Below are 11688 nucleotides of genomic sequence, written 5' to 3' on the forward strand. Positions count from 1 at the left end.
CAGCGGACGGGCCGCCGGAGCCGGGCCGGCAGCCGCGGGCACAGGAGCCCGGGCGGCAGGGCTGAGGCCAACGGGCTGGCCCTGGTGTCTGGCTATAAGCGGCTGCCGCGGCAGGACGTGCAGATGAGGCCGGTGAAGGCCGTGCTGGTGCGGAGGAGAGAGAGCGAAGGTGAGCCCCCCGCGCGGCGCTGGTGGGGGGCTTCTGTGCCCGCGAAGGGGCGCCAACACTGTTCCACGTGTCCAGAGACGTCTCCGTCCTGGTCCCTGGGACGTGTGGCCTCATGCGGCAGAGGCGGGGTGACCCTGGGGGTCCACGTCCTCACGAGGTCCTCACAAGACGGGGGCAGAGGGTCCGAGGCAGAGGGACGGGCGGACCCCCAGCTGCGGGCCGTGAGGATGGAGGAGGGGCCACGGGCCAGGGATGCGGCGCCTCTGGAAGCCAGAAAAGAGGGGACACGGGGCTCCCTGGGGCCCCGGGGGACCGGGCCTGCCCACTCCCGGGTGTTGGGACTTCTGAGCCCAGAACTGTGAGATTACAAACTGGTGTTTTAAAGGCACTGAGTTTGTGGCGTTTTGAGCAGCCCCAGGAGCAGCCGCTGTGGGGTCGGGAGGGCATCAGGGTATCGAAAATCCCTGCGTGACGCCAACAACAGGGATGTGGCCTCCCACCCCACCTCAGTGCAGTGGCAGCACCGTGGCCTTAGAATTCCAAACATGGTGTGACAGATGGCACTGGGACAGAGAGAGTGACAGCGTGAGCAGGGGAGGGGCAGAGAGAGCAGGAGGCACAGAACCAGAGGCAGGCTCCAGGCTCTGAGTGGTCAGCACAGAGCCTGACGCGGGGCTCGAACCCACGAACCGGGAGATCGTGACCTGAGCCGGAGTCAGACGGAGCCCCCAGGCGCCCCTCCTGCCTTGTAATTGTAATAACAAGAGTCGCCTCCGGAAAACGCCCACCAGGGTGTGATTCAGGGTGTTGGGGAGCTGGTACCTGGGCTCCGTTCCTTCCCGGGCCCCTGCCTCAGTTCCCCCCTCCCCCCACAGAGTTCGGGGTCACCCTGGGCAGTCAGATCTTCATCAAGCACATCACTGAGTCGGGCGTGGCAGCCAGGAACCGTGGGCTACGGGAGGGAGACCTCATTCTCCAGGTGAGCCCAGGCTTCCTGTCGGGGGCAGGATGGGGAGACCGAGGCAGGGGGTGCAGGGATGCTGGCGGGGTGACCCGGCCACACGGCAGGGTCAGCCGAGCCCTGTTGTCTGCTTCCCAAGGGCTGGAGAGGACAGCACAGCACCCCCGCCCCCATCTGCCGCTCCAACACTGCCAAATGTCAGTTTCTAGTATCCCCAGAATCACACGGGGGGCTGGCTGTGACACTGGTCCAGCATGACGGTCCAGACTCTAGGTTTAGAGGATCAGCTCTTCCCAAGAGCTGGTTTCTTTCTAGATGCCTCTCCTGAAAATCTGTTTCTAGTGATCCCGAGGAATTGTCTGTTTCTAGTGGTTTGGGGCAGACACCTGAAACAGGTGGGGTGGGGTGGGGGGAGAGTCACCATCCCCAGGGTAAGTGCAAACACACTCCCCATGAAAACTGTTACAAAGGGATTCCTGGCGTGCATGGAGGGGACATTCGGTCCTTCCCGGAATTGTATGTTTCTAACCCACCTCTAAATGTCTGTTTCTAGTACCTCCTGTGATTGTCTATTTCTAGTATGTTTAAGTATCTACTTATTTACTGCCTAGTTAGACTTGCTTCTTTCTTTTTTTCTTTGTTTTTCTTTTTTAGGTAGGTCCACACCCCATGTGGGGCTCAAACTCACGCTCCACCTACTGAGCCTGCACCCCTCCAACTTAGACTTGTTCATAATGTTTATTCCTCGCGCCTCCTGAGAATTTCCCCTTCTAGGGAGATGAGTCAGGCTGCTTCTCATTTTCCCCCAGTGCCCCCCCCCTCCCGCCCTCAGAAAATTGGCTGGTTCTGGAATTCTTTTCTTTTTGAGAGAGAGACAGCGAGAGCAGGTTCATGTGTGCATGCGAAGAGGGGAGGGCAGAGAGAGAGGGAGAGAGAGAACCCAAGCAGACTCCGTGCTGTCAGCAGAGAGCCCGACGTGGGGCTCAGTCCTACCGCCCTGGGATCGCGAAGGAGCTGAAATCAAGAGTCAGAGGCCCACCTGGCTGAGCCGCCCGGGCGCCCCAATTCCGGAATTCTTGTGGGAGCCACTTCTGGGCATGGTGTCCTCAGAGCAGCACTCAAGTTCCATCGTTTTCTCTTGAGAATGTCTGTCTTCAGTACTTTCTGGGGATTGTGTGTTTCTAGTCCCCCCACCACGCTGTCTGTTTCTAGTACCCCCTCTCTAGTGCTAACTCCCTTCCTGTCTTCCTTCCCGGCCCCTTTTAGATCAACGGGGTGTCCAGCAAGAATCTGTCCCTGAGCGACACGCGGCGACTGATCGAGAGGTCGGAAGGGACGCTGACTCTGCTGGTGCTCCGGGACCGAGAGCAGTTCCTGGTGAACATCCCGCCGGCCGTCAGCGGCAGCGAGAGCTCTCTCCTGGACGGTGAGGGGCCGGAGCGCAGGCCCTGGGGGTCCACGAGGGCCGCGGAGGCAGAGGGCCAGGCGGGGCCTCGCAGGGCTGGGCGAGCCTGGCGCTGAGAGGCTCAGAGAGGGACAGGGGCTTGCCAAGGCCACACAGGAAGTCAGGGCGTGCTGGCCGAGCCAGACGCAGTCTGGGCCCCTCTGCTCCGCGGGGCCTCGATGGTCCCCTCCGGGGTGTGGGCCGCGGCCTGACGGGACGCCCTCTCGCTGCAGACATCTCAGACCTCGGCTCAGAACTCTCCCAGGCGCCGCCTTCCCATGTCCCACCGCCACCCCAGCACGCGCGGCGGAGCTCCGATGCCAGCTGGGCCCACTCCCCCGAGTACGTACGCCGTCGGTCAGAATGGCTGAGCAGGGGCGGAACACGGGCATCTCCTTTCCGACTGGAGGGCGCAGTCCTGGCGGCCTGCCTGGAGGAGGCTCCCCCCGTCCACACACAGTCCTCCTGGCCCCTGGGTTCTCGGGACTGGGAGAGCCTGGTAGGGATGGATTTAAGGTGGAAGGAGCAGAATTTTCTTCCCAGAAGACTTCACAACCCACGAGGCCCCTTTTAGGGATTTTTCTCTTGGGGAAAGATAGCCGTGGGCGTGCGCAGGGACCGGGTGCTTGTTCCTTACGATGGTGCTTACAGACGGGGACAGGTGGCAGCGACCTTGCACTAGTGTCCTGAGGTGGCCGCAACAAAGTGCCCCAGACTTGGCGGCTTAGGACAGGAGAAATTTATGGTCTCACCGTTCCGGAGTCCCAGATGCAGGTGTGAGCAGGGCGATGCAACCCCCGGAGGCTGGGGTGGGGAGGCGGGGTCTCTCCTAGATTCCAGAAGCTTCTGGCAAGTCCGGGGCTTGTAGGTGGCCACCTCCGCGTGGCATCTTCACGTCATCTTCCCTCTGTGCGTGTCTGTCTCTGGGTTGAATGTCCCCCTTTTGTAAGGACACCAGTCATACGGGATCAGCGCCCCCGCTAGTAGGGCCTCCTCTCCACCAGGCACAGCCACCGCGACCCTATCTCCAAGAGCCGCCGCACCTGAGATGCCGGGGCTGAGGTGTCGGCACAGGAGTTTTGAGGGACACAACTCCGCTGGCACGTTCTCCCACACGGTGTGTGGGGTCAGCCGGGCGCTTCTGACTTCTCGGTCTCGGGGTTGCAGCCGAGACGCCGTCCAGGGCTGTGGGATTTGGGGGGATAATCCCCAGAGCCCTGGCGGCGGTGGTGGCGGGAGGACTCCGGTCCTCGGGGGTCCGAGAGCCAGCGATCCCAGAGAGACAAGGATGGACGGAGTCGGAAGCTGTTTCTCGTGACCTGAGCTCAGCACGCGGTTGCTCTCTCTTCCCGGGTCCCACGGGCTGGTTCGGCCCGGGGCGGGGGGCAGGACCCCAGAGCTCAGTGGTGCTGCGTATTGGGGACAGAAGGGGACAGAAGGAGACGACATCCGTGGGCCACAGTGACCACCCCTCCTTCCTACGGTTGTTACTGCGTGGTCGGATTGGGGCCGCCCGGCAGCCGGGACAGAGGACGTCTTGGAACCCGTGTGCAAAAGACTCAGGAAAATCAGTGCCAGGCGCTGGAGCGACCCGGGGTGGGGGTCTCTCAGAGGGTTTGGGATCCTGTGGTCTGAGCGGCCGGACAGGGTTCCGGACGCAGGCCCCGCCCTCTGCCAGCCTCTCTGCATGCCAGCTTGCTGGGGGCGTGGGGGGCTGGCATTTTCGAATTTCTTTCCCATGTCCTGGGGGTTAACTGGGTCAGCGTCAGATGGTAACACATGGCGTGATCTTCCTTTTTTTTCTTTTAATGTTTATTTGTTGAGAGAGAGAGAGACAGAGCATGAGTGGGGGAGGGGCAGAGAGAGAGGGAGACACAGAATCCGCAGCAGCTCCAGGCTCCGAGCTGTCAGCACAGAGCCCAAAGCGGGGCTTGAACCCACGAAACCGTGAGATCACAACCTGAGCCAAAGCCGGACGCTTAACCAACTCCTCACCCAGGCGCCCCGCCATCTTGATGTTCTTTCAAAAAGTATATAGTCCCCTGCGCCCATTTATTTAGAAGCATCTGATTAGGTCTGCAGAGTAATTCATCCGTGCTAATGGCGGTTGGCCTTGTGGGGACGTCCCTTCCTGTGTCCCTCTGTCTCAGGCAGCTGCGGCTGTGATGACAGACGCCACACGTGGTGGGGGCAGGGGGGGTTGTGGCGACCACAGACAATTGCTTCTCGCTGCCCCGGAGGCTGGAGGCTGTGCTCACCGTGCAGGGGGCTCCGCTCGGGGCTGCAGACGGCATCCCCTTCTCGCCGTGGGCCTGCGTGGAAAAGACCGCGCCCAGGCCCCCGGTCCTGACCTCCCCTAACCCTGGTCGCCTCCCAGACGCCCCTCTCCTGAACCACTCCCCGGGGTCAGGGCTCCAGCACAGGACGGTGGTGGTGGCCGTGGAGGGGGGGCCAACCCTGGGCCCAGATCACCTTCCGTAGCTTTTCACTAATGTTAGAATAATACACACGACCACCAGCCACAGGTTGGCCTCGTTTGGGGCCCGGCCTACGGTGGCCCTGACTCAGCTGTCCCCCAGGCTCCGAGGAGGGGACCGGAGTTCGGACAGAGAGCCGCGGCCCCGCCGTCTCCCCGCTGGAAAGGGCTGGAACCAGAGTCTGAATCTGGGTGCAAACAAGTGAGAACGCGACCGTCGCCCCCCGGCCCCCACCCCCACTTCACCCCGAATCTGTTTCCCCCCAGGGACAGCCCCCGGCTTCGGAGGGACAGCTCAGTGGGTTCCAGAACGGTCTCGGAAACAGGTGAGTGGGTGGGGGTGGGGGTGACTCTGAGCACCCTTCTGATTTTTCTGGTCCCAGCCAGCGAGGTTGTGCCAGATGCCCGGGAGAGGGGGCCACGTGCGGGGCCTGAGAGGTCAGGGACGGCTCCCGGGTAAGGACGAGGGCTGGGTGACAGTGCCGTGGGGCAGGGACACCCTCAGGCTGAGGCCTGACGGCTGGAGCAGGCAGTGGGCTTGGAAAAGACCTGCTGTTCCCTTTCAGACGCCCCCAGGCAGAGCGGCTATGACCTCCACAGGGTGCCCAGCGGCCAGAGTGCAGAGGACCGTGGGTACGGCCCCCCCAAAAGGCCTCCCAAGCGGAGACTCCCACACCCCGGGACGCAGAAGCCTGCCTCTGGCAGCTGTGTGGGGATGGGGCTGCTGGGGAAACTGAGGCCCGGAGAGGCTGGGCACGCCCTCCCAGCCCCCTCTGGCCTGAGCCCGCCTCTCCCCGCCCACAGGTACAGCCCCGACTGGAGGGTGGTCCGCTTCCCCAAGGGCTCCACCATCGGGCTGCGGCTGGCGGGCGGCAATGACGTGGGCATCTTCGTGTCGGGGGTGCAGGAGGGCAGCCCGGCGGACGGGCAGGGCATCCAGGAGGGCGACCAGATTCTGCAGGTGACCTGGGGCAGCCGGCAGCGGTGTGTGTGGCGGCCGAGCTGGCCCCGCCCCGATGGCGCGGTGGGTGTGGCCTCCGAGCCCGGCCCCGCCCCGACGGGGCTGTGTCCCAACCCGGCCCGCTTCCCCGCAGGTGAACGACGTGCCCTTCAGGAACCTGACCCGGGAGGAGGCCGTGCAGTTCCTGCTGGCACTGCCGCCGGGCGAGGACGTGGAGCTGGTCACGCAGCAGAAGCAGGACAGTGAGTGCCGATGGCCGGGGGGCGGGGACCGGGGCGGGGGGCTGGGTGCTCACGGCGCCTCCCCTCCCCCCTGCCGTCCATAGTCTTCCGGAAGATGGTGCAATCCCGCGTGGGCGACTCCTTCTACATCCGCACGCACTTCGAGCTGGAGGCCAGCCCGCCATCAGGCCTGGGCTTCACCCGAGGGGACGTGTTCCACGTGCTGGACACGCTGCACCCCGGCCCCGGGGAAAGCCGCGCCCGCGGGGGCCACTGGCTGGCGGCGCGCATGGGCCGCGACCTCCGGGAGCAGGAGCGGGGCATCATCCCCAACCAGAGCAGGTGGGCCACCCCTCTGCCTCGGTTTCCCCGCCAGAGTCGAGCACGGCCTCACGGCCCCCGGCTCTGGGCTGGCTCCCTGCCGCCCTCGGTGCCCAGTCGCCTGCCTTCTCCCCAGGGCCGAGCAGCTGGCCACCCTGGAAGCCGCCCAGCGCGCCGTGGGGGCCGGGCCGGGCGCCTCTGCGGCCTCCAACGCGCGGGCCGAGTTCTGGCGGCTGCGGGGTCTCCGTCGAGGGGCCAAGAAGTCCGGCCATCAGAGCCGCGAGGACCTGTCAGCGCTGACCAAGCAGGGTCACTACCCGCCGTATGAACGCGTGGTGCTTCGGGAAGGTGGGTCCGAGGGGAGGGGGCCTCTCCAAGGCAAGTGTGCATCCGGGTCCAGCCTTTGAGGCCCTGCCCTTACCGCTCCTCCCCCCGGAAGACCCATTTTGGGTTATTTTCGGTCCCGAAGGAATCAGGACAGCCTCCTGCCCATTTCCAGCAGGGATACACAAGCCGCATACACAATCTCGGAAAAGAAGGGCTTACACATCATTTAAATAATTTGCCTTGTTAACATACCCTAGATACTCCAATTTAATAGATCCTCCAATTATAAGTTTTTAGTGAGAAGATTCACACCCTCTTGTGAGTGTGCAAAGCCTTCGAAACCTAGTTAGTGTGTTTCCTGCACTCAGCCCCGTTGTAGGCGCTCCACGGCCCCACGTGGTTGCGGTTGCCACGCCGGGCAGTGCAGCCAGGGGGCGCTATCCATTTAGTGGGTGCTGCCCTTCCTAGGTTGTCCGGAGCGCTAAACACACGCGTCCTGGGAACATGTGTTAGACCTAAGCCTGAACGTGCATGTTCTCAGCACGGCTCTTGATGGCCTAAACGTGGGAGCAGCTCCCATGCTCATCCCCAGATGAAGGGGTGCACAGTGTTCAGCACACACGGGAATGTCATTCAGCCAGACGGGAGCGAGGTGCCCGCCCCCGCCGCCCCGCGGACAGACCCTCAATACAGGACACTCAGGGAGGGAACCGGACACAAGAGGCCACAGGGGGTGTGAGTCCACGTGCGTGACCGTCCAGAACAGGCCCGTCCACGGATTGGAGGGGGCTCGTGGGGGCTGGGGGGTGACTTTTTTTTAAAGGTTTTTTTTTTTTAATGTTTGTTTATTTTTGAGAGAGTGAGAGAGAGACAGGGTGTGAGCAGGGGACGGGCAGAGACTGAGGGAGACAGAATCCGAAGCAGGCTCCAGGCCCTGAGCTGTCAGCACAGAGCCCAGTGCACGGCTCAGACTTACAAACCCCGAGGTCATGACCTGAGCTGAAGTTGGTCATTTAACTGACTGAGTCATCCAGGTATCCCTCAAAAATAAACTTAAAATATTTCTCAAAAAAACCTGCCCGAGGGAGGGACTAGCAAGTCCCCCAGGATGGGAATGGGCATGACCTTGTCTTGATTGCTGCTAGTCCGTCCAGAAGAGGAAAAAGACTTAAAAATAAGAGGCCACGCACTTAATTTTGACCCCCAGCCACAGAACGTTTAGAAATTTGAATGTACTGAGCTTCTGAGGGAAAGAGAGACGCCTGGAGTCCAGGAGAGAACGGACAGAGTCAGGGTACCCAGAGGGGGCTCCCCTCCTCCTGCCATGATGCGTTCTGTGCCCGTTTCCTCGTGGCTGGAATGGTATGTCCGTCAGTCCAGTGGTTGGCAAACTCTTCCTGCAAAACGTCAGAGACAGTATTTTAGTCTTTCTGGGGCCAGGTAGTTTCTTTCAAAATGACTCCACCCTGCAGGAAGGCAGCCAGAGGCAGTACGTGAGTAGACGTGACTGTGTTCCAATAAAACAGGCAGTGGGCCGGATGTGGCCCGCGGGTTGTAGTTTGCTGTCCACTGAGTTAGACAGGTTCAATGCTCTGACCCATCCCACGATACAGCTGCAGAAGCAGAAAAGGAGCTTCTTTTTAAGTAATAGCCCCAGGGGTGGGGGGTAAGTCACTGCGGGTGGTCTCCTCATCCTGTTTTTCTGCCTTATGGTGGTCCAAGACCATTCCAGCTGGGGAAGGGGCAAGTAGGTGAACAGGGCTCCTACCTTTCCCTGAGGGCTTTACAGCTCAGAAGGGCACACAATTCTGCTTGCACCTCATTGGCCAGGAGGTAGTCACATGGCCATCTTGCCCACAGGCGATGCTGGGAGATGTAGTCTTTAGCTGGGCAGCCATTGGGCCTGCCTAGGTCTAGAGGTCTTTGCTGCAAATGGGATCGTGATTCTTGCCGTTTCTGCCCCTCAGCCAGCTTCAAGCGCCCAGTGGTGATCCTGGGCCCCGTGGCAGACATCGCCATGCAGAAGTTGGCCGCGGAGATGCCTGACCAGTTCGAAATTGCAGGTGAGGAGGGCGCCTTGTTGGGAAACGATTCACAGCCTCTTCCCCAGCGAGGGGGCTGAGGGAGGCAGCTTGATGCGGGGGCGGCAGCTGCTGTTTCAGGAAAAGTTCCGACAGCCATGGCACGCACGAGGCAGATGGGTCCCCAGCACCCCCTCCAAGGCCTGGGCCCGGTGTCCTGAGTTGATCTTGGCACTCTGTCTGGACAGAGCCTCAGAATCCTTCCTAACCCGGTTCCCCAGGCCGCCATTGCCACCTGACCCCACGTGCCACCTGCCCCTTCATTATTGAGCTACAGACAGAGCCGTGAGCAAGATAGACAACTCCCCCCCGCCCCCCACGCCCGAGAACACCGGACACTAACAACGACCAAGACAGGCTAGAGTCGGGGGCTCAGTAAGTTAAAGCTCCGAGGCCAAATCTGGCCCATCAGCTAAGAATCTATACAGCCTGCCGACTGAGAATAGTATCCACACGCTTCAAATGGTTGAAGAGAAGTTAAAACAAATATGATGTGACACGTGAAAATGGCAGGAAATTCACAGTTCAGCATCTGTCATCCAACAATAAAGTTTTATTGGGTTACACCCCTCGGTGACACGCGGTCCACGGCCGCTTTCCAGCAGAGAGCGGGCGGCCTTAAACACAACGTCAGATCAAAGCCCGTGGGGTTGAGATCTTGGTCAGGAGCCCCCGAGAGGGGGTCAGAGGGGCATTTTTTTGTGCAGACGCACCGTCTCCTTGCCGAAGTGTTCCCCCCGGCTGGGGCATCGGAGGCAGGCCGCCCCACGAGCCGGCGTCTGCCCTGGGGAGTGCCCACTCCTCCCGGCTGGGTGCCCCCGAGCTGGTGGCTTGCACGCAGAGACCTCGCTCCCTCAGCTCACATGGGGGTTGTGCTCGGCGGGGTGACGAGTGCGGGGACGTGAGAGACGTGTCTGGTGTGGCGGCTGGTGACTGAGGTCCTCGCGCCCGTGTGAGGCGCCAGCATCTCAGGAGCGGAGGCCCTTCGTCCGTTTGGCCTTCAGGGGGCTTTTCCAGAAGCAAAATGGGAGGCAGGGCCTGTGGGAAGGGAACTTGGCGGCAGGACGAGGCTCCGGCGGCGGCTCGAATCAGAACCGCAGTGCGAGGCCGAGTGAGGCCCGGAGGGGGCTGGAGGGTGAAGCACCAGAAACCGAGCCAGTGGCCGTGCGGGCAGTGGGGGCCCTCCCGCTCGGCCAGGGGGGCGGAGACCAGGCGGCCGCCGTGCAAAACCACCGGCAGCTCCTCCGGTAAACAGAGCCGCCATCTGACCCCGCGAGGAGTCCGCGTCGGGTCTACACCCAAGCCTGTGAGGCCCAGGGCTCTGGCGGGCCTCGAGGCCCCACGTTCCCCGCAGCGCCAGCCACAGCCGCCCATGTGTCCATCACACCACAGGATGTGACTCAGCCTTAAAGTCAGGACACCCTGCCACCTGCCAGACACAGGACACGTCCTGCGTGACCTCACCCACAGGGGTCCCTAGAGGCGTCCCGTCCACAGAGACCGAGAGTGGATGGTGGGAGCGGGGGGGGGGCGGGGGGGCAGGGAGTCTGTGCTTCATGGGGACAGAGTCTCAGTCTGGGGAGATGGAAGGTTCTGGAGACGGATGGTGGGGGCACCTGCACGACGGTGTGCGTGTGCTTGATGCCCCTGAGCTGTGCGCTTGGAAAGGGTTACGATGGTGAAATTTTATATTCTGCACATTTTATAACAAAATTAATTAGGTAGGGTTCTGTCCCCGCCTTTCCATTTAGGCTCCCAGGCCAGGGTGTGTCACCTCCATCAGCCTTGTGGCTGCCCAAGAGGGCTTCCTGGAGGAGGAAGCCGAGCTCCATCTCAAGTCCTACAGAACAGATGAGGGAGGGGAAAGCAGCTTCCTCAGACTTAGCCCGAGCCAAGATGGGGTCATACCAGGCACAGCTAGTGTCTGGAGAGCCACAGGGGCTCCTTGCCAGCTCTGTGAACTTGAGCCGGTGGCCTAACGTCCAGTCTGCCAGGGGTCCATAGCAGTGTGGGCCACGGTCCGGAGGGGAGACTGAGTCAGGCACGTGCCTGGGGGGGTGCCGCTGCGAGGCTTGCCCTCAGGGCAGTGGGGAGCCATGGCAGGCCCTTGAGCAGGGGAGGGGCAGGTAGGCCCGAATTCGAGCGGCCAGGAACGCCCTTCTGAAGCCAGTTGTCATCTCTCCCCTCCACAGACAGCGTGTTGAGGACCGACGGCCCCTCCAAGATCATCAAGCTGGACACCGTGCGCATGATCGCGGAGAAGGTAAGCGGGGCCCTGGACGGCGCCCCATCTCAAGGGTCGGGAAGCCGAGGCTCAGGCCTCCAACCGGTTCTCGCCCCACCCATGCTGCCCCACAGACGCCCCCGGGCCCCTCCTGGAGGCGCTGTGATATGGGGACAGATGCGCGGAGGAGGGGGGTGGAAGGGCACCTTGACCTCAGCCCTCCGTCCCGTCTCATCCTCCTGACCTGCCTGCCATCCGTCCCCGGGTGCCTCTCTCTGCCGTCCCCGCGCCGCGGGCTGGCCCAGAACAAGCACGCGCTCCTGGACGTGACGCCGTCGGCGGTGGAGCGCCTCAACTACGTGCAGTACTACCCCGTCGTGGTCTTCTGCGCCCCCGAGAGCCGCGCGGCGCTCAAGGCCCTCCGCCGCTGGCTGGCGCCCGCCTCCCGCCGCAGCACCCGCCGCCTCTACGCGCAGGCGCAGAAGCTGCGCAAGCACAGCGAG

General features: G+C 62.4%; 1 protein-coding gene across 1 annotated transcript in view; it reads left to right on the forward strand.

The window, feature by feature from the left end:
• Positions 1-11688, forward strand: part of TJP3 (tight junction protein 3) — a 19859-nt gene that overhangs the window by 6029 nt on the left and 2142 nt on the right. The window contains exons 6-18 of the mRNA XM_029916507.1: positions 1-169; positions 1045-1148; positions 2397-2556; positions 2808-2916; positions 5318-5376; positions 5617-5683; positions 5855-6011; positions 6145-6253; positions 6337-6574; positions 6690-6901; positions 8848-8943; positions 11154-11224; positions 11491-11688. The exon at positions 11491-11688 is cut by the window's right edge and continues 1 nt beyond it. Coding sequence (XP_029772367.1) covers positions 1-169; positions 1045-1148; positions 2397-2556; positions 2808-2916; positions 5318-5376; positions 5617-5683; positions 5855-6011; positions 6145-6253; positions 6337-6574; positions 6690-6901; positions 8848-8943; positions 11154-11224; positions 11491-11688 — 1749 coding nt within the window. The remainder of the gene's footprint in view (positions 170-1044; positions 1149-2396; positions 2557-2807; positions 2917-5317; positions 5377-5616; positions 5684-5854; positions 6012-6144; positions 6254-6336; positions 6575-6689; positions 6902-8847; positions 8944-11153; positions 11225-11490) is intronic.

This window comes from Suricata suricatta, chromosome 12 (genome assembly GCF_006229205.1).
Source record: "Suricata suricatta isolate VVHF042 chromosome 12, meerkat_22Aug2017_6uvM2_HiC, whole genome shotgun sequence".
NCBI lineage: Eukaryota > Metazoa > Chordata > Mammalia > Carnivora > Herpestidae > Suricata > Suricata suricatta.